Source organism: Lissotriton helveticus, chromosome 3_1 (genome assembly GCF_964261635.1).
Source record: "Lissotriton helveticus chromosome 3_1, aLisHel1.1, whole genome shotgun sequence".
Lineage (NCBI taxonomy): Eukaryota > Metazoa > Chordata > Amphibia > Caudata > Salamandridae > Lissotriton > Lissotriton helveticus.
The window spans coordinates 1,599,940,890-1,599,967,923 of NC_136061.1; the positions used below are offsets into that span (position 1 = coordinate 1,599,940,890).

General features: G+C 43.8%; 1 protein-coding gene across 6 annotated transcripts in view; it reads right to left on the reverse strand.

Moving 5' to 3' along the window:
* Positions 1-27,034, reverse strand: part of NCAM1 (neural cell adhesion molecule 1) — a 792,292-nt gene that overhangs the window by 120,018 nt on the left and 645,240 nt on the right. For all 6 annotated transcript variants that reach the window (XM_078682361.1, XM_078682362.1, XM_078682363.1 and 3 more), the window contains one exon: positions 1,097-1,221. In XM_078682361.1, coding sequence (XP_078538487.1) covers positions 1,097-1,221 — 125 coding nt within the window. The remainder of the gene's footprint in view (positions 1-1,096; positions 1,222-27,034) is intronic.

The following is a 27,034-nucleotide window of genomic DNA, read 5'->3' on the forward strand; positions in this document are numbered from 1 at the left end:
CTGAACACGTCGCGCTGGACATTAGAAAGTAACTTTTTCAGCTGGACTAACCTGGTTCCTGTAGCCGGCCAGCACTTCATTGCGATTGGCTTGAACTTCTGACTTTCACATGGTCTAGCACAACCACATAGCTGCGAGTTGTGCTTTGTGCTTTTAGGTGCTGTACTTAACATAAATCTTTGAAATTGCATATTTCCGATTTTAATGCTTGGGTTTTGTCTCTTTGGTGCTAAATAATAGATTACATTTTACTCAGTTTTCTAAATAGGATTGTGATTTTTCTGGTGTTCTCTTTTCATGTTATTACTGTGTGGGTTCTGCATACATACTTTACATATTGCCTCTAAATTAAGCCTGACTCTTTTTGTGACAAGCTGCCACAAGGTTAAGCACAGGTTAATTTAGTGACTCCGGTGATTCACTCTGACAAGGATTGTGGCTGTTGCTTGAGTAGGGGTTAATTAACCCCCCCACCCCCAACCAACAGCTCAATTTCTCACACATATTACTATTTGATACATTTTTTTAACAAATTAAAGGAAAACAAAAGCGATGCAGACATAAATCAACACCATCACAAGTTGGGGTTACCTTTAACAAGCAGAAAACAGATCTGTTCAAGGAGGTTTTCAGGATATTTACAGGTGATGAAAGGTAAATAATTGATATGGTGGGTCAATCCTCAACCCTCTTGAATTTTTTATACTACAAATAATCTCACTAATTAATTTGTTCCTAAAATGACATTTGAATAATTCAGGAAGGAAGAGGGAGACATAAAAATAACGTTTATACAAAATGAAAAAGAGCCACTTCAATCTGAATCCAAGTAAGCATGAATCACACCAGTATTATGTATGTAATTTTTGTAGCACTGAACATTTGTAAAAACATATATACTTTATTGCAAGGTCGCACCACATGTGCCATGTTCAATTTGTAGGATCACTACAGACTACTTCAATTTTAATCATATGTAAATTTATCTCATTTGGATATCCTAAAAGTCCAGCACTTTTCCAGCTCTTTTGGAATAATGTTGGAAACCCTCCAATAGGCTAGATATTTAGTATGCAATTATTTTTGCAATGCTTACCGCTCTGTATGTGTAGAGGTAGTGTCTGATCGGGGACCCACCATCATCTTGCTTGATCAGGTTAATCCTAATGGACTTTCCATCCTCTCCTATTTGTCCATCCAACTTTGGAGCACTGGGTTCCCCTGTAATAATCATGTCATCAATTTTCAATATTAGTCAAATTTTTGAAAATATCAAAGACAGCCCAACGGGCTACATAGTTCACAGTCATGTCTCCCATTATAGTTCAGCCATTAATTTATAAAACACTGAGCTCAAAGGAATGCACATTCCTATCTGTTCACAAACACAAGGTGTCTGATAAAGAGTGTAGACTGTTGATTACTTTTAAACAAAAGCTCTTTGGAACGGTATTCTAATGTGCCTTTACAGGACAGATCCACCTTGAAATTCAGAAAAGCACTTAAAAGACTAAGATAGAAGGGCTCTCTGTGACTAGGATCTCTTGGTTGCAAGTGAAAGAGCTGTGTTGTCTGAAAGTGCTGTTAGAAAACGTTGCACATTTTGCTTGCTCATCAAAGAGGACATGTCCCCACTGGTGAACGAACAGCCACGGCTGGTTTTACCCTTCCCAGCTGGTTTCAGCATGAACTTACTTGGCTGTAAAAAGAGATTGAACTGGGATGAAGGATGCAATTTCATAATAGGAAGAGACAGTATAACCCATTCCTTCTATTACACTGTTGGAAGCAAAATAAATGTGTACTAGGGACCGCGTGATTTTCATGTACAGTCTTCGAAGAACAACTCCAGTACATTATGTATCAGTTTTAAAACTGAAATCCAGACAGTTGCACTGTCTGAATACATGCAGAGTAGCCCATCTGGCACTCTGGGAATTGTTTAAATACGCACGTGCTTTTAGCAAGTTACAGACTCGGAGATAGTATTGTTAGAATACATTCCCTCTGCATTCTAGAAGAATCCATGGAAGCTCGCAATACTAAGAGATGTAAGAAATTAACATGTTGCAAAGGTGGGAAAGGCAACTTGTACTTCTGAACTATTTACATCAGAATCAGCTAAAAGTCTAGGAGTAAGGCTCGATTCTCTGGTACTATTATAGCACAACCTCAGAGTTCCTCTCAGATTAGGGCTGTACGGAAAATCTGCAGTGTGATTTGAATTCGGAAAGCTGGGAAAGAAATCTCACAGTTGATGGAGAACATCTAATGAGACGTTAAATAGGAAAACCAGATACACACAAAAAGTTGTTCACTGATTATCCTGGCGGATGTTACAAATGTCGAAAGTCTATGTTTTAAGTCTAACACTTCAAATCACAGGCAACATAAGGTCAAAGTGACTTCCTTGCCAAAATGCAAGCACTAGCCGGTGCAAAAGGGATAGATAATATGCACACCATAACTATTTTGATGAGATTAGACAGAAAAAAAAGTATCCAAATTGTGGCCATAAGAACAAGTGGCAATCATATACATTATATAAATATGATCTAGAATGCCCTTTTAGTCAAAATATATAAAAACGTCACCAATTATCTTCTCTTGGCAAACTGAAATCATCCATGATAAACTTCACTGTGGAACTCAAGGTTCTGAAGAATAATTCTGAGCAAATCCAGTCATGGTAAGGTCAGCAACAGCTTGACCAATGTGTGGTATCCACTGTGTGGTGAAGAGTATCCTGGTAGTCAAGGAATAGATGCTTTCTGAAGGCCAATACATTCACAGTGGAACAGAAGAACTACAAGAGGAAGAACAGCGAAAGGAATGTGCAACCATTGTCCACCAGTACTGAACTACAGAAAGAGAGCCCAATTACGGTAACTACTCCCAGTGGGTAAGAATAGGTGCCATGGACTCTGAAGCCCACACCTGTCATTGCCGTATTGTCCTGTCTGATCTTCTGGGACTTGACAATCAAAATATCAAATCCACCCTGATGTCCGCCGAAGGTGTGTTAACGCTGTGGCATTCTGGTGGATCACAGCAATAATTCACTTGTAAAGTTCATTCACAAATAGAATACAGTGAAAAAGTCCATGACAGATAGGGCATACACATAGAAGCATGCTGGGCGCTACTAGGTGAATAAACCTCAGTGGCCCTTCAGAATGCCCTAAGCTTTAATAGCACCTTTTGGGGGTTTAGAAAATAAAACCGTTGTGCCAAGTTGCTTGCACTGAAAATAAGGCACTCACATCTGCTTGAAACCCCAAGGGGTGGCCATTTACAAGGTTAAGGCCAATGAGCAGAAATCTATCCTTTGGCCCAGTACAATATCCAGCCCTTTCAGTTCTTTGGTTCCAGTACCATTAGCCTTTCTCTGCCACAGGATCTTTGGTGCAAACTTATGCAGCGTAAACACGATTCCCTGGAGACACCATTCCCTGGATAAGTGGCACTATGTTAAAAAGCGATGCTCGCCATAAAGCTAGCATGCATATCGGACCATTGAAAACACATATCTGTTCTGAATTGATTTAAGAGTTTGCCAGGCTTTTCAACAGTACATTTCTCATTCTACTTTGATGTCACAAAAAGATATCTTAGAGAGCAATCTGCACTGACTTAATGGCTATGAAGTTGAGAGTTTAAATGACTGCTGCCGTTGATAATTCAGGGGTTCGAGTAAAGACTGCATTATCTTCAGTACTCTTTGAATGCCTAGATGCCTGGCGGTGAACTATCATCTTCTATGAACTCTTGTATAAGATTTAAGTTAAGAAACCCCTCCTTCAAAGAATTAATGCCTGAGAGAAAGAGGGCGGAAATATCAGGGACAGTGCATCATTAGAGGAATTACTAACCAAATCTGCTGTGAAGGGATCTTGCATTAGGTTTAATTACATAAATACAAACAAAAATCCTTAACAGGTGCATGTTTTAAAATAATAATCATTCATTTATCATTTCACACAATCAGTGCACAAGGAGTCATGTTTGTCTCCCAAAAAAAGCATTCAACTGATGGGAAACCTGATTCCTTGACACGAACATTCCAACTCTTTTCTGATTACAATGCCCATAGTCTGATCGAAACATGGTTAGGAAGTCTATGATAAATGTAAATGGACACTATCATGTTGTTCAAAGACGCATGGTTTGGGTCAGTTTCACACCTCACTCCATAACACTAACAGTAACTGATCCGATATTATCAGTGAAAAAAAGTACAAAACCATGACATGTACCTATGAGAAGCGCATCTACTTCTATAATTCTACACATACTATGTATTTGAAAGTGCACATATGTACAGGTGTCCGTAATTCACTGTACTTAACTTGGTAAGGATAGGGGACCTTTCAGACATTGCTAGAGTTTCTAAAACAGAGATTTATCTGAACATTTTTTTTAAAATTCATATTTCGGGGCTGCCGTTTCCTCCCACCACCCTGTGACAGTCAACATGTAGACAGATCAGTACAATCCAGCAAATCAAGAACACAGTTTTCATTTTGTGCAGAGTTATTTGTGAGTGTGTGCATACATGTGCCCAAATGAAATGACTGCAAAGGTAAAAAAAGAAAAGGTTAGTGATGTTTTAATCTAAGAAAGACGTTTAGTCTGAAAATCATAAAGAGTATTATTAGTCCACCATAAGCACCATTCTCTTTCAAGGGAGGGAAGCATTAATAGAGGAGGGGAGTGACATTTAAAGAAGTGAGTGAAGATGCTTTCATGCTCAGACACTCAGTTTACCTTCCAGAAACGGTCCAGGCACAAAGTGCAATTGAACGTGTTAGTGTCTGTGCGTACTAGTGACAGTCCCATTTACACAACAGTCGTCGGCTTCTCACCTATCAGTACCAGCAAAAAACATGTTATGTGCAACCTACTGAAATAACAGAACACATTCCTAAGACAGCGTTTTGATCCAACGTATCTGACGGACAGGCATCATTTCCGGAACAAAAACACCATTTTGCTATGCTGGACAGAGAAATGGAAACCGCCAATTTCAATGTGTTTAAAATATTCCTATCACTTCCATTTTCAATCAAAGTTGTAATCAATCCAAATTGATTTGCACATTACGGTACAGTGAATATTTGCTTTCCTGCCACTGCCACCTTGTTGTATCTCTTTTAATATCTTTCTAAGAAATGTTTAATTTGTTTTAAACTGATGAGCTTTTTTTGGCGGAATGAATTGGTATACTGCATCATCAGCTAGCAATCGTCAGCTTGCTCGTGGACATACAAAGTTGTCCTTGAAACACTTGTGCCTGCCTGTACCTCTTCCCGAAGTCTCACTAAATATATCGACACTTTACCCCTAACATGTCCGAGCAGTGCTGATAACCTCAAAGAGACTCTGGACGAAGAGAATTGATCTGAACAGGGTGGCTAGCTTGTTTCTCTCCTAACAGCTTTTCTCATTTAGACAAATTAACAAATCGAAATGTTTAGTGGGTGTGAGGCAAAAGATGGCCCTGGATTTATCACCCAGAGAAAATAACTCATGGGAGTAGTTCGTGTGTCTAGTTTACATAATCTCCCCTATTCTGAAGAGGTAGAGAACAAAATATGACATTTCCCTTATTCTGAAGAAGAGAAAAAAGATATTATTATCCTTCTAGTGAGTTGGTTACCAGTGGCCTTGAGGGACTCTCCCTCAACTTGTGCAGATAAATGCACGAGTCAAGAACCCTTTCGAAATCCAGAATTGTTAGGAGAAGGAAAATCTGTCTGCTGGATGTAAAAATCATAGATTATTTTTTATTTGACTGTAGGATCACTCCTTGGTTCCACCGTGATAAACAGATACAGCTACAAAAGTCCACTGTGCAGTTCTTTATGTCTGTGCTGGTCATAAAGATGAACACATTTAACTAGAATTCCTGAGTATAGCAACAACAGCAGTCAGGGAAATATCAGCACCCGTCGTCTCGATGAGAACTCAAAGGCTTAACCACGAAAGAGAATGTCATGTTTTTCTTTAATATTTCATTATGTAATTATATTTCCTTGCAGTCTGTTTGGCTATCAAATTGGCACAAGAGACAGGTGTTTAACAGAACAGTCTTTCAGTAAACAGTTTGCTTAGTCAATAGGGTAAACAAACCTCATTAAACATACTTAAAATAGGGATGTTATTTTGATACAAACAACATAACACACTTCACTAAGGTAAAGAAGATTGAAAATTACATCTGCCGAGCACAGGTGGGGTAGGACTAATACGTAGTGTTTTCTGCTAAAGAAGAAATTCCCAAAAAGAGAAATCACGCTAGACAACAGGGACACATCTCAGCGAGAGCACTAAGAAAAGAATTAATCTCAATTGGAGGCATAGCGGAACTGGTAGAAGTGGGACTACCCACGATGTCCACCATGGTATCATCGGAGACAGAGCACCTTGCAGACTCCAGACAGCCATGGTGTCTAGGATCAGCTGGACACCCTTTCTTCCCATACTATTGAGTTATAAGATCTGGCATCAATGGAAGCTGACTTGCAGGGCACCAGTTGAGCCATTTCAATTACAGATCCTCCTTAGCCTGTCTTGGGAGTTCAAGATTCTGTTTTCTGCACCGAAGGAAGATCTCTTTCTTAAGCGCCAAATGAAGAAATAGTATTGGGGATTTGTATAAAGAAGACTGTAGCCCAAAATACCCGCTAGGTGGGTACTCTCCATAGCAAAAGCAAAACCACTTACTGTTTGCATATGAGGTCAAAAAAGTCCAATGTCTGAGGTCTATTCCCAGAGAAAGAATGTGCTCCTCTACTTGACAAATGTCACTATAAAACTGCTCAGGACATTAACTCGGGCACTGAGCGAACTTGGCAGACTAGAATTCACCAGAGACGTTGTGACTTATTGTACTAGCTTTTGTAAGGCTGAAACGACCTAAGCCTCCTCTAGTTGATGAAGTGAACAGCTATGTTGTGATCTGTGACAATTTGGCCCATTGTTCTTTGCAATGAGTGAAGGAAGGCTGTGAAAGCAAAATAAATCACCTGAAGCCAATAAAGTGGATATGACACACATTCTAGCAGTCTCCGCAATTGGCTGATGAACAGGACATTTATCTAATCATTGTCTAAAGCCCTTATTGAGCGGAACCCTCGTACGAACAGAGTGGCAGTGGTGACTTGGGGTCATGGCTAGTGCAAGGTCTTCCCTACGAGAAGGTTGTCTGCCAGACACTATAACTCCAAGTTCACACACGGTTCTTGAAAGACAGGAAATACACCCTTTACCTTTCCCGTGCAAGAGTCTTGTGGCAGCACTGCAAGGCAGTGGGACAAATAGATGGAGGAATTGTGCAGCTTGGCAGTATGGGCATCAGTATTTGTCTCTACTGTGCAGAGAATGTCAAATAATTGAGCTGATTTAGCCATGGATACTGCAAAAGTAGTGGCCTCCTAAAAAGAGATGATAGGGGACAGCAAGCTGTATCTCTGGAAAGGTTTTCAACCCAATGACATCAGCATGTCTGCCAATAAGGAAAAGTTTAATTCCAACGGTGAGAGTAAGTAGTCTGTTTCTGAATCTACATCCTCCCCATAGTTATGGAAGCAGCCGCTCTTTGCACCCTCCTAAACATAGCCAAAAAGAACACAGCATTCTTTTGTGAAAAGGCAGTAGCAATTGCTAACAGGTGTGAAACCACTTGTGGGTATTTGTGCATTTTTCTTGATGTGGTTGGTGATGAGGAGAAGCAGTAAGACACTTTGTGGTGCTTCTACAGACGGGTTGGAATGGAAGAATCTTAAAGTTCATCCCAGCTCTCTGCTTTTGGTTAGGGCCAGGAACAGCTGATGTTGGTGCCATGCATTCTTAAACCCCACATACCCTACAATGACTGAGCCGTTACCACATGTTCCTTTAACACTAACAAGTCATTACAACGACTTGCCTTAGGGGCGCTGGACCTTGGAATAGTATAAATTACTATTACAACTTCAGTCAGTGTATCATCAGTAGGAAAGGTGCTGGACTTTAAATCCAATACTAGCCCAACACCCCCATCATCCTATCCTCCGGCACCCCTGCTAATGTTTGCAGGAACACAAAAGATACTGCTTACATTTAAAGTCAGGGAGGAATTGTGCAGCTTGGCAGTATGGGTATCAGTATTTGTCTCTACTGTGCAAGAGAATGTCAAATGATTGAGCTGATTTAGCCATGGATACTGCAAAAGTAGTGGCCTCCTAAAAAGAGATGGTAGGGGACAGCAAGCTGTATCTCTGGAAAGGTTTTCAACCCAATGACCTTGGAATAGTATAAATTACTATTACAACTTCAGTCAGTGTATCATCAGTAGGGAAGGTGTTGGACTTTAAATCCAATACTAGCCCAACACCCCCATCATCCTATCCTCCGGCACCCCTGCTAATGTTTGCAGGAACACAAAAGATACTGCTTACATTTAAAGTCAGGGAGCAGGTTGTATTTGACACTTTCCAAGTAACTAAAACTACTTGTGAAACACAGCAGATCAAATTTTTTTTTACACAACTGAATGCAACTTGGCGTCTCCACTCTTTGTTCCTTATAAAATGCTTGCCATGATATTGAGCTGGTGTAAATCGTATCTTTAGTGTACCTAATTTCTAACAATCTCACCAGAAAATAGTAGGGACTGCAAAGCTTCTTGGAATTAGTCAGAAATAGTCCTTCCTGGAACATCACAAGATTTCAAGGCAACGTTACCCAAGTGGTGTCGGAAGGATAAAGCCCCTACTCTGAGCTGCCTCTAAAGCCCTACTCAGGATCACCACCCAGCTGCCTACTACGCAAAATTGTTGCACCGGCAAGACAGAAGCGTGGGCATCGACCTGGATGGCTATCCAGATTGCAGCTCTTTCCAGCTTTAATGTGTAGTCGCAATCATGGGAGATGTGACAAGTCCTGGGCAGTGGAGATTGCCATACACAGGTATTCCCCTTGGGTGAATCGCCTATCACTTAAAATTTCTGCTAAGCCCTACTCTGGCAAATCAGAAGCTCATTCCAACAGTGTAGGAACCATCCTCCATAAGGCTGCTTTAAGTAATAATAGTAAGTCCAATTTATTGCACCCAGCAGCAGAAACTGCCAAAGCTTGATAGGGTCAGTGCAACATTAAAAAAAATATATTAAATTTAACTGTGACTAGTGCTGCAGGCCCAGATAATCTCGCAGTGATTATAAAAAATAGGCCTGAGTGGTGGGCTGAGTTTTTTCTCAAAAATGTTCCTGGGAATACTCAATACAGTCATTATACCAGAAAACTGGAGAGGAGCAATCATAAGACCCATCCACAAAAAAGGAAACACAAAAGCCCCGAAGAACTACAGATTAATTAATCTTTTAGATCTAGGAGAAAAGGTATTTGCCAAAGTAATCTTGAAAAGACTTAAGCACTGGGCAGAAGTAAATCAGGTTGTGCCCCGGAACAGGGAGGGTTTAAGGAGGGGCACTCAACTGTTGACCACTGTTCTGCGCTCTGGTTCATGGCGCGGAAGTATATCGAGCAGAGAGGAAGGTTGTTCTGCTGCTTTGGGGGCTTCTGCGCAGCATTCGATTTAGTGGACTGGGAGACGCTGATTGGATATAATATCCCAAGGAATGTGCTAACGCTAATACAAGCACTACACTCTTATAAATTGGGGCGGATATTTTGGATTTAGAGGGGAGCTTATCTCAGAAAATCCAAATTGGAAATGGGCTGAGACAGGGGTGTGTATTGGCCCCTTACTCTTTTCCTTATTTATTGCAGATCTCCCTTCAGTCTTAGGCAATGAAAGGTGGGCTAGCCCAAAGTTAGATGGGAAACATATTTCATGTCTATTATATGCGGACGATCTGGTAATAATAGATCAAACAGAGATCGGTCGGCAAAGAAAGCTGAGTAGGTTTAACGAATATTGCGGTGTTAAAAAACTTGTTGTTAATATGGATAAAACAAAGATTTTAAGCTTTGGGAGAAGGAAAATAGCGTTTAACGGTAGGCGAGTATAGCTATCTGGGGATGTGGTTCCAGAAAAGTCTGAACTGGCATACCCATTTTGATGCACAAAAAACTAAGGACATCAGCTTCAGTAAGAGGACTAAAAAAAATGTAGTCTATGGCAAAAAATCGGATAGACCAGTCTTAACCACCTCTTGGGGTATAATGGCCCTATTAAGATTCTGGCAGCGCCTGGGAATGGGTGAAGAATCTAAAATTTCGCAATGGTGCAGAAATGAGGTAGTGAAGAGCGAGCTATTGTGGGCAAAAGGGATAAGAGAAACTATTATCAAGGCTTGTAGTATGATGAGGCTCAAGCTGTGCCCCTTGACTTTGCACATCGAGTTTGACAAGAAGGAACTTAGGACCTTGGGGAAAGAAATCTCTCGAGCCCAGGACCAAGATTACCTCCTGGGGAAACTATCTGTACGCTGTATGGCTACCTCGTGGCAAAATTAACAATACTTCCCTTATATAGATAGATTACCCTGTTGCTGGCTAAGAAGAGAATTACTAAGGCTGAGAATAGGCGTTAACCCTTGCTTTGCTAACAACTGGGTAAAATGGGCAATGATTGATAGCAAGGGGAAATGTGTCTGTACCATGGGAACAACATGTGATATTTTACATATTTTATTGGATTGTCAGAAGTTTTTAGAAACTCTGAAAGAGAAATCTCACGACCTATTTTTAAAAAGTATGGTATTAACCATAGGATACAAGCTGTAGAGCTTTTGTGATTGAAATGAGAAATTTAAATATAGCGTGCGCAATGGGGAAGTTCATGCAAAAAGTTAAAGAAACCCTTAAATATGAATTGAACTGGAATACCTGTTTTACTATATGATACGTTGCACGTCACGGAATTGAGGGAAAGATTAATGATTTTATTTATATGAATTTTTATGATGATGCTTGTTTTGTAATAATTGTGATTTTATGAGTGGTATAACCACTTAGTCCAAATAAACTTTACTTTTGAACTGAACTCAACTGACACCATTTGGCAGAAGCACATTCTGGTTCTTGACCAGGTTTGCACCAGGGACAGAAAGTAAATGAACTCAGTGGTTGACATTTTCACCAGACAGTGATAGGAGCAAAAGTTTGTGTCTACTGGACTGCAGGGGAGTAATCCAATCACATTTTTACGTTACTAAAAGGTGGTACTTCAGAATGGGATCTATTTTGTAAACATATTCATTCATTTCTGAATTCCATCGGTTAATGTTAGCACCTTTTACCAAACAGTGCAAGTTCATATAATTTGACACATGGATTTTTTAGTAACCCCAACTCAGCTTTTTTCTGCTTTCGGTCTTGGCTTACATCACATTATGTAATGGCTGACGTCTGCTGTTTTATAAAATAAGTCTCTCCTGACGCCCTTTTTTTCGTGTGATATATCATTAATTCATTGTGGAGGATCCTTTATGGTCTTTTCGATATTTGTAATTGAATATTACAATTTGCTATAGGTGACTGTGAAATCAAGATCCTAATGGACAATAAACATAGTGAAATAAAGCCACTGTGGTCCTTTGACTGTTTCCACAGTTCTTCACAGAAATTGTTCACTATTCATTGATCTTATAGGGGCCGGTTAGTGCACTCATTCTCTTCAGCAGAACGAAAAGGGCATGCCTTCTATAGACAGCTATGATATGATGCTAAAAACTCTCCACATCTGCCTGACTTAAATCACAGTTCTGCTCTACCATAATTCAAGCACCCATCAGGTGTAACGTCCTACTCAACAACTCATAAACGCCCGTCATTTTACACAGCTACCTACAAAGTGAAGCATGTATGTCTGAACAGAATTAACTTTTCATATCAAGACTCATCAATTAGGAATAAAGACTAAATCGAATTCGGATAACACTAGCTAAAGGTACCAAAATATTTTCCAAAGTTAACTACCCTGCTGATCGAATGAATGAGCATCACTGATATGCTTATTCTGAGCATCACTGATATGCTGCTCAATGTATTATCCACTGAACGGCCTAGTATCTTATGAGTCACATCAGTACGAACAATATCTCTTAAAAGTCATAGTAAGTGGCAGGACTGATAAGACATGTACATTCTACAACAACTCTACCCAGCACTTAAGACACAGTGTAAATGGGATTCAATAGTAAACTACTGCCATGACACAAATGATAACATATAAGTCACAAATCCTGCAAGTGAGGACAAAGGACCATCTCACACATGAAATATACACACGGTGGGAGACAAGAGGAAGAAATCAAACGTGCACACAGAAAACAACAAAAGACAAACGTGCAGAACATACCAACCAATTCTTGAATCTTTCTGGATGTCGCCCATACAGTGTTTTCGGAGTAGAAGGCAGAGGTTAGGCCCACTTGCATGCACATGGCAATGTTGGACGGTTACTTGGGTTAGTTTTGTATAGTGCCACTACCCAGCCCAAAAGCGTCTGTGCTATGTAAACTATAAATCACTTCTTCATAATGTGCAAACTTTAAATTTCATAATAAGCAAAGTTCAAACAAAAATGTATTTCAGTTAAATATTTTGAAAAGTGAAGAAACGGGGCACAGGTAGTCCTTTTATTGATGTGTTAAAGTGAAATACCAACACAAGTTTACAGACCAAGATCACTATATTCCATTATTTGTTTACTGTCTGATGCTTTAATTTGTGTTGCAATCTTTTACTGTGTAATCTAATAGGGTCAGTCATTTGCTTCTAGACAATACCTGCAGATCTATCTTAACTACTGCATTGTTTACAATACATAAGCGTATTGATCTCTTCATCTGAAAAACAGTAAATGAGCAATCCTAGAGATGACTGGGCATGTATAACTTCAATGGGTAAACTGGGTAAGAAACAGGTCACTGGACAGTTTGACGCAAAGTAACCCGGTCACAAATTACCCCACATAGGCCCTTTTTTGTATTTTTAAAGTTTATGAATAGCAGTCTTCATTTTAAGTGCAGCTATATATAACAACTACTTTCTTATTCAGCACGTTATACCACTGTTTTGCTATTTTTAAACACTGTAAGCAACAGGCATTACTGTTACACAATGTATTGGTTCTCAACTTCCCAAACTTATAAAGATGGACGACTGAATTGGGCTTGCTGTGATTCAAACTCAAATCATCTTGACGCACTAAAGTTCAGAGGCAAGCACTTAATTCACTGAGCCATATTGCTGGCATATTGTAACCCTTGTTACTACTGTTGATTATCGCTCTTTATGCTCTACTAATGATCTAGTAAGTGCTTGAATGAAACTGAGATCTAGGGTTTTTAAAAACTACATACATTGCCAATGAGATGGCAAATGAGAAACCTTTTCAGAAAGCAACGAAATTTGAAGACCAGGTGTTCCAACAAAGTCTTAACTGTAAATTACTCCCGCTGCGTTTAGCCACCTGTTTCCTCCCTTATTTATGCCTCTGACCGTGCTCTGTGCAATACATTATATAATGATGAAAATGCAGCAATAAAATGATCTATCTTGCTACCCACCTTGAGAAGCAAATCCTGCCCACAAATGTTCTTGCAACCATATGTTGTATTAACTATAGACTATCTCCAATACAAGTATTTGCACTTTTATGTTATTAGGTAAATACTGTAACATGGCTCTTTCCCTGTCCATTGATGGAAGGGTCTTTGTTGCTAGACATGTCCCCTGTCTTGCTAATATGTGCAATACACATATAAATGTCACAGTGGGACTGGGAGTACTAGCGGAATATACACATCTGTCCCTTGTAGATGCATAGAGTCATAGCTCACAAATACAACATTCGTTTGGGAAAAATAATGCAGCTTTGCACTCCCTTCCGGAGTACATCTACACATCATTTTTGTAGTATGTTTTGGCAGATCTCTGAAACAGTACAGTGGAGGCAAGAATTTCAGCCAATAAACTACAAAATAAAAAGCTGCTTTGATGAGAAGTTTCATTTTGGCAAGGTGTTACTCGCAGCTGGCTCTCAAACCACAAACCAGCACATACACTTCGCACAAAGGGGCTGCCTGAACAAATATAAAAGGAATCTGAAAGCATTTCCTGATGTATAAACACAACAAAAAACACTTCTTCAATATGTATAAAATAGCGTGGGACGTAGGTTCAGGGTTGTTGGGGGAGTGTTACACCCCCATTAATAAATGAATTCTCTATTAAATAGTTGGGTACAGGTGCTTTCAGCCGGCTTGATGAGGCGGCTGTTGGATTTCACCTAGCATTTTTACCTACACACACACAGACAGAAACATACATACATTTGTTCTCCCTCTACGGAAGTTCCTAAAACTGTTGGTTATTTTACCGCATATTTTCTTTTAAGTAACCCTAACAATACGCACTGCTGTCCCTTACCAATGCCACTTAAGCCCCCTCCTGCTCTGCTTCTCAAATAATTAATTTCATCATGATATACTAGCGTGATTGTTGGTAATTTGAAGCTCCCCACCCCCCAATCTTACTGACCAGGCTATGCCCCCCCTGAGTGTGACCTGTTTTAAGTAACACATGTTAAATGCTAGGCCAAGCCTGGAATAAAATGTTAAATGGAGAAAGGAGGGCGCCAGAACCAAATTGTACATGTCACTGAAGCAAATGACTGAGCCGTAAAAAGTAACCTTTAGGCGGAAGTTAACTTTCAGAATGAAAAAAGTATAATTTCAAAACTGTGGGTGCAAACAGTGCGACCAGGCAGGGTTTGCAAGAAACGTAAACATTGTGTCTGGGCAGTATTCACAAATGAACTAATTTATACGTGTTTTCAAACGTTGTTGGTTTGCGTGAGCCCTAAATCTATGTGGCTAATCAGAACAAAGAATTTTACCTTCTGCTCATCAGCGTGGACGACATCAGCAGCACCATGCAAGCCACATGACAAAGTCACATGATACGCAAGCACATGATTGGTTGAAAGGAAAGTGGAGGTCACATGAAAAATACAAAAATCAAAAAACGGAGGTAAACAATGGGTAAGGAAAATCAACAACAGCGTTACAAACTCAGCAAACGAGAAACGAAAATGAAATTGCAAAATTTGCTATGTAAATATACGACACAATGTGGAAATGGTATCGGTCGGCAACATAAACATATTCAAACACTTATTACGATCTTGAAGGAGTACTTGATTATGGAAGCGCAGGAAGTTAGGGAATGATGCATCATGTGTTATTCATTCTGATCAAACAATGCAAGTCAAACACTGACAAACTGCAACCTGATCCAAACATTTATGGCATTGAAGAGGAAGTGGTTGGGGTTGGAAGTAAGAAAGCATGGTGTTTGGTGACTGCCAACTCTCCGTTCGTGCCCTAAAAGAAGGATCAAGTTAGTGGCAAACAGGCTCCTGTCAACAACGCTTTCCTCGACAGGATAAAAAGCAAAGCTTGGCTGGAAAAAAATGTGAGTTACAGGATGCATTTCCATGCGTAAATGATCAGAAACAGTAATTAAAGGCATCTGTAGTTTCAGAAGGGAGTCCCAAAAGGCAGTTTCAAGGTGTTCCTTCCTATGAAATTCATGTTTAAGGGTGTTTTACCTCCGTCATCGTAGGGCCTCCCCTTCACTGGAGACACTGTTCAAAGGTTCCACTTGGGAGAAGTTTGTGCTTGCCGGTAATTCGCAAGTATACTATGTTTCAATTTATTGCAATGTAAATTGGGCACATATATTAATGAGGATTTAGCAGCATTTTTTTTTAAATAACTCTGGTCACAATATAAATCGTTCTATGTCAATTTAACAAAAATCAGCAAACCTAACTTTAGATTCTGCAAAGATTAGTGCATAACTAAATGTTCATTTTCTTCCCCGAAATCTTAATTATACTTGCGTTTTCAGATGCATTAAAGAAATTATTCTGTTAAACAAAAGCACACTGAATTATTGTGCATAGGGTGAAAATTATGCAGCTTTGGCATTTGCATCTACTAACAAGTCCAGCATGAATAGTCATTGCAAATCACTCTTGTAACTCAAATCTATATCAGGACCAGAGACAAGGATTATTCTCACACATTTTCCACTTCATTATCTCTGGCAGACTTCAATATTTTGTAAACTACCTTTCCCATGAACCCCCAAGAAAGGATACAGAAAACATTCAACCAGTGAGGATGCACCAAGTCCCACACAGGTCTGTATCTTCCTCTGAGCCCCCTCTTACTTCGTTGCTCCAAAAGCTCACAGATGAGTGCTTCTTTACTTTGTATTAATGCCATGATACGCGCTGTATTGTATTGTTAGCTGCTGTGGTTTGTCAGCAACGAAAAGAAGTCTCTTCTATTGCCGATTTAACAAACTACTTTCATAGGTTTTGCTATCAACAGCAGGGAAAAGATACTGAGCCTTCCCTCATGGAAGATAGCGAATATTCCACAGGAATTGCTCTTGAAACAATCCACGTCTTTGAGGTACATTAACTGCATAGTCGGGCTTTGTCCACCTCGATACAAGTGATATTCCCAGACCCGCTTCACTACAGGGCCCTGCAGACACTAGAGGCCTGTCACCTTCGCAGAGGTTTGAAGTTCTCAGATATTGCACCTCTGACAAAAGTGGTGAAAAACGACATGAGATGGTGGCTCAGACATATGGAGGCATAAAACGGAAGAGTAATAATCTGTCTGGATCTGGATATCATGATAGAATCCAACGCCAGCAACACAGGCTGGGGAACACAATGTGGGGAATCCTATACAGGAGCAAAATGTCAGCTCAAGAACAACTTCATATAAACAGATTTGAGCTGATGGCTAGCTACTTCGCCATACAATGCTGGACCAAGGAAAAGGCACAATATTGTGTCAGGTTGAAGATGGGCTTTATCTTGGCCTTGTGTTACATCAACCATTTAGGAGGATCAACACCGAAGATCCTACAGAATCTGGTCTAGAGCATGTGGGATCTTCTGTCCGGAGAACAATGTGTCAGTCATGGCGGAATACCTTCTGAGAAAAGCCAACAGAGTAAAGACGTAGCGCTCCATGTTATTGTGTTTGGTTTTATGTCAAAGAGTACCTGATGTCGAGCTCTAGACATATCAGATAGAGTATTTACCCACGACTGGGTGACATTCCATATTACCAGGAGGATGAAATGCATTTCAAGTGGTTTCATACCCGGCTTTTGACAAAATACCTAAATTGTGTGTGATCCGATGCCTGAAGGCTTATGAAAATTTGATGGAGTAGTTAAGGCCACCAGGAGAAAGACAAATCCTAATTTCCCTTAGGAAGCTCTTTAAAGCAGCATCCTTTCAACCACAGCTAGGTGGTTGCGTTGGACATTGCAGGAGGCTGGCATTAATATTTCACAGTTTGGTGCCCAATCCATCTGCAGAGTGATGCTTTCCAAAGCTTTCCCTCTCGGAGCGAGGCTAGATTATATAATTAACACAGAGAACTGGTCCTCAGATTCTGTGTTTAAAGAGAAAAAAAAAAGTATTGAATGAGTATAATCTTTGCCTCCGGTCCTGACACAGAATGTAAATTTTCTCTGTTTCATAATGGAAAGTTTAAATTCTATTAAGGATGCAGGAGTGAGGATTAGTCCCATCCGCAATTCTGAAGGACCGCTCCCTAGCTTCCTAGCCCTGGAACTCAGGCTGGCTATTGGCAATACATATATAACACACATGAGAAGAAATTCCGTAAAGTATAAGCAAAGTATTTTGTTTTTCATGGATTAATTTAATGTTAATATTCAGATGATGCTAGAACAACTGTGATGTTCAATATAAAAGTATTTGGGTGAGATAAGGTATTGACATGAAGTATTTGTGCTAAGGACAGGGAATTCCAAAAGTGAAGATGCTGGAGTCTTTGGCCACTGTTGCACAAAGAAAGAGGGGGCTCAGAGGAAGACACAGATCTATATGGGACTTGGTTCATCCTGATTGGTTGATTTTTTGTTTCCATTCCCAGGGATTTATAGGAACGATAGTTTATTAAATGATGAAGGGTGCTGGCGATAAATAAAGTCTAGAAAGTTTGAATACAATCCTTTGCTTTGCATCTTTAATAGAACTGAAACTTTCTGTTATGAAAACTAGGACATTTTACACTTTGCATTATAGAATTATGTGAAGCATGGAAATGTGTGGAAGCAGCTGAATGGGCAGGTTTCTAAGCCTAAATCTGTCAAATATGCAAAATGTAATTCTAAAACTACTTATTCACCAAGACTCCTACAAAGGATAATGCCTGCCCACTAACATTTGTTATATTGGCTATTATCTGCCAACACTGATCACAAAATCTGCTAACATCCCCCCCTGCGATTATAAGATTAGGATGTCAATATTGGTAACATAAGTTAAATTAGCAAAATACAAGCCAACCAAGTATCTCAAATTATGCACAATCTAGTAAATACTTTAAGAAAGAATGTTTCTGCTGACTGTAACACAGCTGCAATGGAGGGCAATGAGCCAAAGTTGCTACATTTCAGAACACCTAGAAGCACTGACTGGTATGTGGATAATGCAGCCTAAGCGTGATTTGATAAAGCAAAACCTGTGTCTAACGTAGAAACACTTAAACTGACTTCACAATTATTAATAATTTGACATCTTATGTTTAAATAATAATAGAGTAACAGTGACCAAAACATGAAATATTCAAAAGTGATCATTGGTGGCCCTAATAGTTACTGGCAGCTGCTTCTGAGTTGCAATATTGAGAAGAATTTGAACAGTCATGACTATCTCTGAAAGGCAGGAGAATATTGACTAGCTTCAGAAGATGGCATAGGCAGATGTGCAACTATTTGTGTGCTTCACTCATGTAGCCCTATCTAAAATTCATCACATACGTTTTGAAAAGTGCTCTTCCAAGCGTGGCTGGGCCTTCAGAGGTCTGACTTGCTAAGGAGCAAGACTGCTAGGCCAAAGGATCAAGAAGGACCGGAGGTCACTTTGTGTTTGATGCTGAGCCACCTCTGCGGGCACAGATGAACTTTGATTCACAAAGTGCCTTCAGTCATCTTTTTTATTAGCACCAATGTTTGAATGAAAGCACAAGAATCTTCTTGCTGTAAGCATGAACAAAGCGCATTCTGTCATGTCAGCAGCCTTCTATTGTGATGAATCCTAAATGCATAGCAAGGGTAGACAGCATCACTGGATTTTTATGGATGGACACATTTGTTTGGAGATGACCTGTAAATCTGAAATGCTCCTAATTTATTTATGGCTTTAAATAAGTAACGTTATCATTCCCGTTGGCAAGGGGGTGATCTAAGGCTGCATCCTGGCCCCCTTGCTCTTCGTGATTTACATCAACAAGCTGGTTCCTCCCTAGCTACAGTTACAGGTGATACTCCAATAAATAAGATGGCTTTTGTACCAGCACTGCTCTACCCCAGGGGCCCTTTGTCTAATTGTAGAAGCCTTTGTCACCTTTATGAGTGACTTGAATTTAGTCACTTATTACAGTCATTCGCATGTAATGGCTTGAGGACTAGGAGAGAAACTCATCGCTAAGTTAATGGTCAGGGGGACATACTTTAGGCGGCATGAGTGACTTTATTTAGGGGTTATCTATAGCAATGTGGGGACATGGCATACTCAGATCAAAAACTTATGATTAAACTTGGTAGAGCAACTGTAACAATTCTCAACCTACCTTTGGGGAATGGAGGGAGCACAGTCTCCCCTATTTTTAATATTTATATCGCTCAGTGCGTCTCAGCTGCTCTTTATGAGACTGGGACTTGGGGTCATGGTAATACTGATGCTCTGCAGGTTGAAGAAAAGGAGACTGCAGAGCTGGCAAACCACTCTCAACGAGAGGAAAGGCTTGCCCTACAAGGGTAATATCTATCTCGGCTGCTCTGTTTGCAGGTGCTCACTGGAGAAGATATGCTGTGCTGCAGCGTGGAAGAGCACCCACACGCTCACGCAGCACTACTGCCTGGAGTCAGCACAGACAAATTATGCAGCCGTCGGACAGGTGGTTTGGAGTCACTGTTCCAATGAGGTGAGCCTCGGTAACTATGGCCGATATAAATACGTCTTTGCTAATGTATAACATAGCGTTGTATTGTGCATAATTGTCTTTTCCTATACAGGCTATTTACGCAAAGCTTTGCATACATGGTTATACAGGTGTGTGTAGATATATATATATATATATAGATCAGGATTATTTATTCAGAGGGAGTGTTCTAGAGGGCGCTATCGCCTGATTGGTTATAGTTCAAGTTTGATCCTTTTTTTTAAAAAAAGGACATAAATAGGCCATTACCCCCAGGTCCCTCCTGACCTCGTCCCATTCCTTAAAATATGGGGATAACCATCTCCACGACAGAAAAAAAGAAAAGGAGCATGCTGGGATACCCTACCTGCTCCCTCCCACTGGGAGTACATAAGCGGTAGCATCCCAGCATGCAGCCTGTTCTTTTTTTCTGTCTCCGACAGAATGGATGTTCGAGTGTGCAAATGTGATGTGTTCTACTTACTGACTGCACCCGCTCCTGCTGGGCTGGGGTGGCGTGCTGGTCCTTCTCTGCTTCCCCTGCCCGGCTGCCTGGCTTCGCGGGCAGGGGTGCTGCTTCCTGGTGTGTCTGCCTCCCGGCCTGCCTGGCTTGCTGGGTCGCGGGGCTTCTTCCTGGCTGCTTTCTGGATTGACGGCCCTTTGCGGCTGGTGCGCCGTCATCCCGCTGTTCTTCCGGGTCGCCTGGGCGCGTCTCCCCGAGCTTGGCCGGGTGGGAGACGCGCTGCTCCTGTGGATTGCAGGCGAGGCGCTGGATGGATTCTGGTGCCGGCTGGGCATGTGGGGGCCTGGTTTCGTGATGCTGCGGCCCCCTCAGCAGGTGATGCCCGCTTTGCGGTGTTTGCTCTGTGCCTTTCTTCTGCTTCTCCGCTGCCCTCGCTCGCCCTTGATGACGCATTGGGCATTTGCTGAGGTTGTCTGCTTTGTTATGTGTGGAGTGCGGATGTTCGACCACGTGCATGTGGGCTGTGCCTTGCTCGAGGCTGTGGGTTCTGGCACTTCCTCGTTTGTTACGGGCAGCTTGGGTTCGGTTCCCTGGTGTGCCTGTCTGCATGTGGGGTTCTCGTTGCCAGCCTCATTCCATGGCGCCGTGTGATTGGGCCTCGCTCTGCGCCTTGTTGGGCCAGTGCTTTCCGTTTGGCCTTCTGTGTCCTCCTCTATGTAGGCCACTGTGCCCCGCTTGCGATGGGTGTGTTTGCCTGGCTGCCGCATGTCTTCCCCTGGTGTCTTCCCCTGATGTCGCGGTGGTGTGGTCTGCTCTACCTAGCGCTGCTGTCCTGGAAGGCGCCTGGGCAGTTTCTTGGGGGGGCGGTGAGCTGTTGGGGCACTCCTCCTGCCCTCCGGGTGAGTACCGCGTAGCGGTCCCTGTTTCTTTCTTTTTTGTTGTCCGGCTTTCCTGCTGTTTTTCTTTTGCAGGTTCCTCCAGAGGTGAGGGGTTGGCCTGACAGCTAAGGCGCTCGGCCTCGGCCCTGGGGATCTGGGTTCGAGTCTCGGTAACGACGCCTCAACCCTCCTGTGATTCTGGACGACTCAAGAATCCTGGGCTCCCTGCCGGTGGCCGGTGTGGATATTGCCTGGGCCTCGGCGGGGTGGACTTCTCTGCCCGGCGCTGGTGTTCTGGTAGGCGCCTGGCCTGTCTGTTGGGGGTGGGGGGTGGGGGGGGTGCTGTTGTGGCCCTCTTCCTGCCTCCCTGGTAAGTGCCGGGTATCGGCGATCCCTGTTTCTTTCCTGTTCATTGTCCTAGTGCGCTGTGTGGCGGTTGGGATGTGTCTGGGCGGGTTGGCCTTGCTGGACGTATTTCCGTCTTTTACATGCTGCTGTTCGTGACTGTTGCTGGTGGGTGTCGTCCTCTGGGCGTCTCCCTGCCGGTTGAGTGGGGTGTGTGCTGTTTTCCTGCACTGTTTCCTCCGCTCGTGTCACGTGTCGCTTGGTCTCCTGTGCTGCCTTGGCTCTTCTGTTGCTGCCTTGGTTTGCCTTTCCCATGCCTCCTGGGCTGCTTGTGTTCTGTTGCTCGGGGCGGTGGGCTGGTGGTGCGTTTTTCCTGCCACCTTGGGGTCCTTTTCTCCTCCTCTTGGGTTTCGTCTTTGGAGGGGTTCTGGGGTGTTTCTCCTGTGGTTGGGGCCTCCTGCTTCGTGTGTGTTGGTCCCCTCCTTTTGGCTCTCTCAGGCGTTCTCCTGCCCGGCTTTTTTGCTGTGGGGGTTCCCTGTTGCTCGGGCCCCCCTGCTCTGCCCTTGTTGCGCCCCTGGTGGGTGCGCTTGTGCACTTGGGTGGGTGTTCGTTCCCTCTCATTCCTGCCTACGCCCTGGTTCCCTGTGTTTCTTTTTTGTGTTCTGGGGACGTGTCTGTGTTCCCCTGTGTGCCTTGGGCGTGCCTCTTTGGTTGGCTTGCCCTTGTGCCTTGGTTTAGGCTTTTTCTTCCTGTTCCCCTGGCCTGTGTCCTGTTTGGGGGTTCCGGTTGGGCATTGGCGGGCGCCTGTTCTGTCCGTCTCCGGCTGCTGCGGCTCCCTGTGCTTTCTGGTTCCAGGGTTCTTGCTGGCTTTCTTTTCTGTTTCCGTCCGGCCTCTCCCTCTGGTGCTTGCCACTTGGTGTGGGTCGTTTTGCCGCTTGTGCGGTGCTCTGCGGCTGTGTTGTCCTGTGGCTGTGGCTTCTGGTCCTCCTGCTGCCTGGCCGTCCCTGGTGGGGTGTCTTCCTGCTGGGCCGTGGCTCGCTTTCTGCGGCCTTCTGCCCTTTGGTTCCTGGCGTTCCTGTGGGTTCAGTCCTGGTGCGGGCCTGTCGGGTTCCTGCGGTGTCCGCTGCTGGTCGCTTCTTGCTTCCTCTCGGGTGCTTTGCTTGGGCCGTGCTCGGGGCTTCTGGTTTTCGGCGGGTTCCTGTGTCCTCCCCTTGTTTTCTTGTTGGGGGGGGCTGTTGGGCCCTTCCTCTGTCCTGGTGGCGCCTTGTCCTTGTTGGGCTGTTGGTTCCGGGCCAGGCTGGTTGTGCTCCTCCTTCTTGCCTTCTGCCTGGTGGGGTTTGGTTTCCTGTTGTGGTTTCCTTCTCCCCTCTTGTTTCTCTGGAGCTGTGCCCTTTCCGTGCTGGTGGGTTTTGGGTGTCGGTCTCCCCGGGTGTGTGGCCTCTCTACTCCTTCCTTTCGCCCCTTGGTTCCTGCCCTTCTGTTGGTTTGTGAGGGGTGGATGCCTGTCTGGGTGCCGGCCTGCCTGCCTGCGGTTTTCGCTGGTGGGCGCTTCTTGCTCCCGTCGGGTGCTTTTGCTTGTTCTGTGCTTGGAGTGTCTGCCTTCTGGTGGTGTCTCCATCAGGTTTCCGGGGGTGGGGGGGTTTGTTGTGCCCTTCCTCCTTGCTGGTGAGCCTTGGCCTTTTTGGTGGTGTTGGCTCGGGTTTCTTCTCGCCTGCTGCCCTCTTTCCCTCCTGTGGTGGCTGGGATTTCTTGGTCTTCATTGGCTTTTGCTTTTGGTGACCTCTTGTTCTTTGGTTGTTCGGCTCTTGTGCCCTGCCCTGTTGGCCGTGCCTTTTCCCTCCTTGTGGGGTTTGGGTGTCTGCCTCCCCTGGTGTGTGGCCGGGTTTCTGCTTCCTGCCCCTCTCGCTCTGCCTTGGGTTGCGGTTGGCTTTGCTTTGGGTCTGGGGCTTTGGAGGCCTGGCGTTGGCCCTGTGCTCCCGCGCGGGCTGTTTTTCGGCCTGTGCCCTTTGCTCTCTCGTTGGCACTGGGGTGTTCCTTCCCGCTCCCTTGTTGCGTGGTGCGCCTTGGGCTTCTTCGAGCTCCTCTCCTTTGCTTTGGGTGCCGGGATTTTTTCCCGTGTGCTCTGGGGGCCGTGGCTCTGCCTCTGTTGGTTTTGCCTTTCCGGTCCCTGTTTTGGCTTCCCATTCGCTTTGCGTTTGGGTCGCTGGTGCGCCTCTTGGCTTGCTTGTGTTGGGCTTTGTGCTGTGGGGCCCTTCTTTGCTTCGGGTCCTTTTTTTGGTCCCTGCTGGGGTCCTTCACTGGCTGCTCCTTCTCTTGGGCTTTGTCGCGGTCCTGGATTGGTCTTCGGTCCTTTCTGGGTCCGCTCCCTTCGGTTGGCTGTGGTGCTGGGTCCGTTGTGTGGGCTCTGGGCTTCCTCCCTCTGGTTCTCCTTTCTCGGGGAGGTCTGGCTGTGGTTGGCTGTTGTGCCTTTCCTGTGCCCCTTCCTGGTTGGGGGTTCCGTTTTTCCTCTCCTTCGGGGTCCTGGTGGTGCGGTGTTGTGCGCCTCCCGGCTGGCTGGCCTGCCTGTTCTGCGGCTGGTTTCGTGGGGTTGGGCTGTGGGCCTTGTTGTTGGCCTTCTGCCTTTGGGGTTTCGCCTTTGGTGGTTCCGTGGTAGCTCCCTTTTTTCCTCCTGGGGGTCGGTTCCTCCTTTTCCAGGTCTGGGGTTTTGGTTTCCCTGGTTCCGTGTGGGCCTTTGTTGTCTTTCTTGGCTTCGCCCTAGTTTTTGCCCCGTTCTTGGTCGTTTTCTGGGGCGCCGGGTTCTTCTCCCGGTTGGTTGGCTTTTTTGGTGCTGCTGCTTCGGGGTCTCTGCGGAGTTGGCCTTTGTTTGGTTCTGCCCTGTGGCCTGGTTCCTCTGTGGTTCCCTGTTGCTGCACTCTTTTCGGTTCTGCTGGGGGCTTACCCTGCTGTGTTGGGGTCGTCCGTCTGCTTTGTTCCTTCCTATTCCTTCGGCTCGTCCGCCCTGTGCGGGCTGTTCTTTCTGCCCTTGTCCTTTGGGCTGGGTTGGCCTTTTGGCCCCTGGTTGTTTGGCGGCCTGGGTTCGGGGGCTTCGCCCTTGGGGGTTTCTGGCGGGTTGTTTGCCCTTTCCTGGCTCCGTTCTCTGTTGGGGCGTGTGCGCTTCTCCTGGGTTTCCTTTGGTCGTGGGGGGGCCTTGTTTTTTTTTTTTGACCCTCTGCTTGCTCCCTTGGGGGCTTGGCTCTGCTTCTGTGCCTCCCTTCTGCGTGGCGGTCCCCTTCTGGCCTTTGGGGTTTTGGTTCGGGCCTCTGGGGTTCTGTTTTTTGGTCTGGTGCCCTTGTTGTTGGTGGGGTTCCGGAAGGCTGGGTTCTCTGCTTTGGTATTCTCCATATTTTAAGGAATGGGACGAGGTCAGGAGGGACCTGGGGGTAATGTCCTATTACTTACCGGTAATCTTCATTACTCCTGGTCCCGTTGACCTCGTCTCATTCCTTACTTCCCTCCCTCCCTCCCTTGCGGCCGGCCTTCCTGTTGTTGGCTTGGTGTTTTCAGGCTGCATGCTGGGATGGTACCGCTTATGTACTCCCAGTGGGAGGGAGCAGGTAGGGTATCCCAGCATGCTCCTTTTCTTTTTTCTGTCGTGGAGATGGTTATCTCCATATTTTAAGGAATGGGACGAGGTCAACGGGACCAGGAGTAATTAAGATTACCGGTAAGTAATAGGACATTAAACTGATTTTGCATTGCTATTATAGCCTATGATGCAGTTACATGCTGCTTTACTGTGGTACAGTGGGACTCCCACTTCGATGAAAGGGAATGGTTCAAGCATGTGAATCTATGAAAGATCCAATACTGGAGAAGCAGAAGACCAAACTGCTGTGTTCAGACCAATGGCATTCTGAGAGACTTAAAGGCGAATTGCACAAAAAAACAATAAAATGGTATTGTGAACTTCATAAACTTGAACACGACGATCTGTATTTCAACCTTCCTTTGTCACAATGGGAAATGTTTCTTCTTCTCCGCTTCAGGGCTGTCACTGTGGTGAGACTTTTGCATTTTCCGGGGCTGGGGGCTCAGGCAGTGGCGTCAGGAATAGTTTGTCCCTGTGAAGATCATTGGGAGCAAACGATAATGCATTTGATTTTTTATGTACCTCTTTAGACTCCATTTTAAAGTTTCCCTGAAACCTATAGTAAAATGTTTAAGTTTCAGGAAGCGTAAGGATGCACTGTTTCATCTTTTGTTAAATACTTATGAAGTGTGTAAGAGTTTATGTGCCTTTTTAAAAGCTGCAGTAAGGTCAAGGAGCTCAATGGTGTGCTTACCTATTGCCTCCTTGTTCTAAGGGAGGCATTGGTTGTCTGTTTGCTTGTTTTATTGGCACATTGGCAGGGGTGCCTTTCTGGATGGGGGTTACTGCCAATTGTTACATTTTATCTCTGTATTTTTAGATGTATTATTTATCATTTTTGTATTCCTCATTGCTTTTTATCTGTGTCTTTTACAGCTATGTATATGCCGAACAAAGAATTATTGACTGACTGAATAAAGTAGCTTTCCAGCTGAACGTGTTGATCGGGAGTACATCTGTAGCACTGGGCACAACATTCACCATTTTATTATTTGTAAAGATTCTTTCTGTCATCTCTAGAATGTAGGTAGAATAAGAGTGTCATTGTTAAATACAGTTATTAAACTGCTTACCCTTTTGGCACACTCCCTGTTACAAAGTAAACTGTCCATTTATATAGTGCCCACCCGGGAGTAGCTTCCATTGGTGCAGCTCGTGCATTGCCACCTGCACTCAGAGGTCTGAGGGAACACTGATTATGGCTGTATTTATTAATTCAAATAGCAGCCTGAGGGTCAATCTTCTTGCTAATGGCACCCATTCCTTCAACCACAAGATCTGCCACTGAGAAGCGCAAATGTATGCGGGGGAGGGGGAGAAATGTCTCTATTTTGACATCTTTTTAGAAAGTTAACTTTTCACTCGTGTAAATTGAAATTTGAGATGTACACGATATTTGGAAAACAAAAAACTAACAAACGATGATAGTAAGAAATGCGATTAGTCCGCTTACAAAACGTTTCCATGCACGCTTCCAATTGTCGCAATCGGAACCCTAACCAGGCGTTAGATGACACGCATGCGCCACATGCGACAGCACCACGCAGCCACCATCACTGCAAAGGATGCGCCTGCGTACTCACTCAACCAGCCTGTGGTTTCCGATTCAGCGGGAGGACGAGTTGCTATGGAAACAGGAACGATGGCTAGGACACGTAAAGGTGAAACATGGGGAAGATAAATCATTAATGCATGCCGAGTAATGAGCAAACAG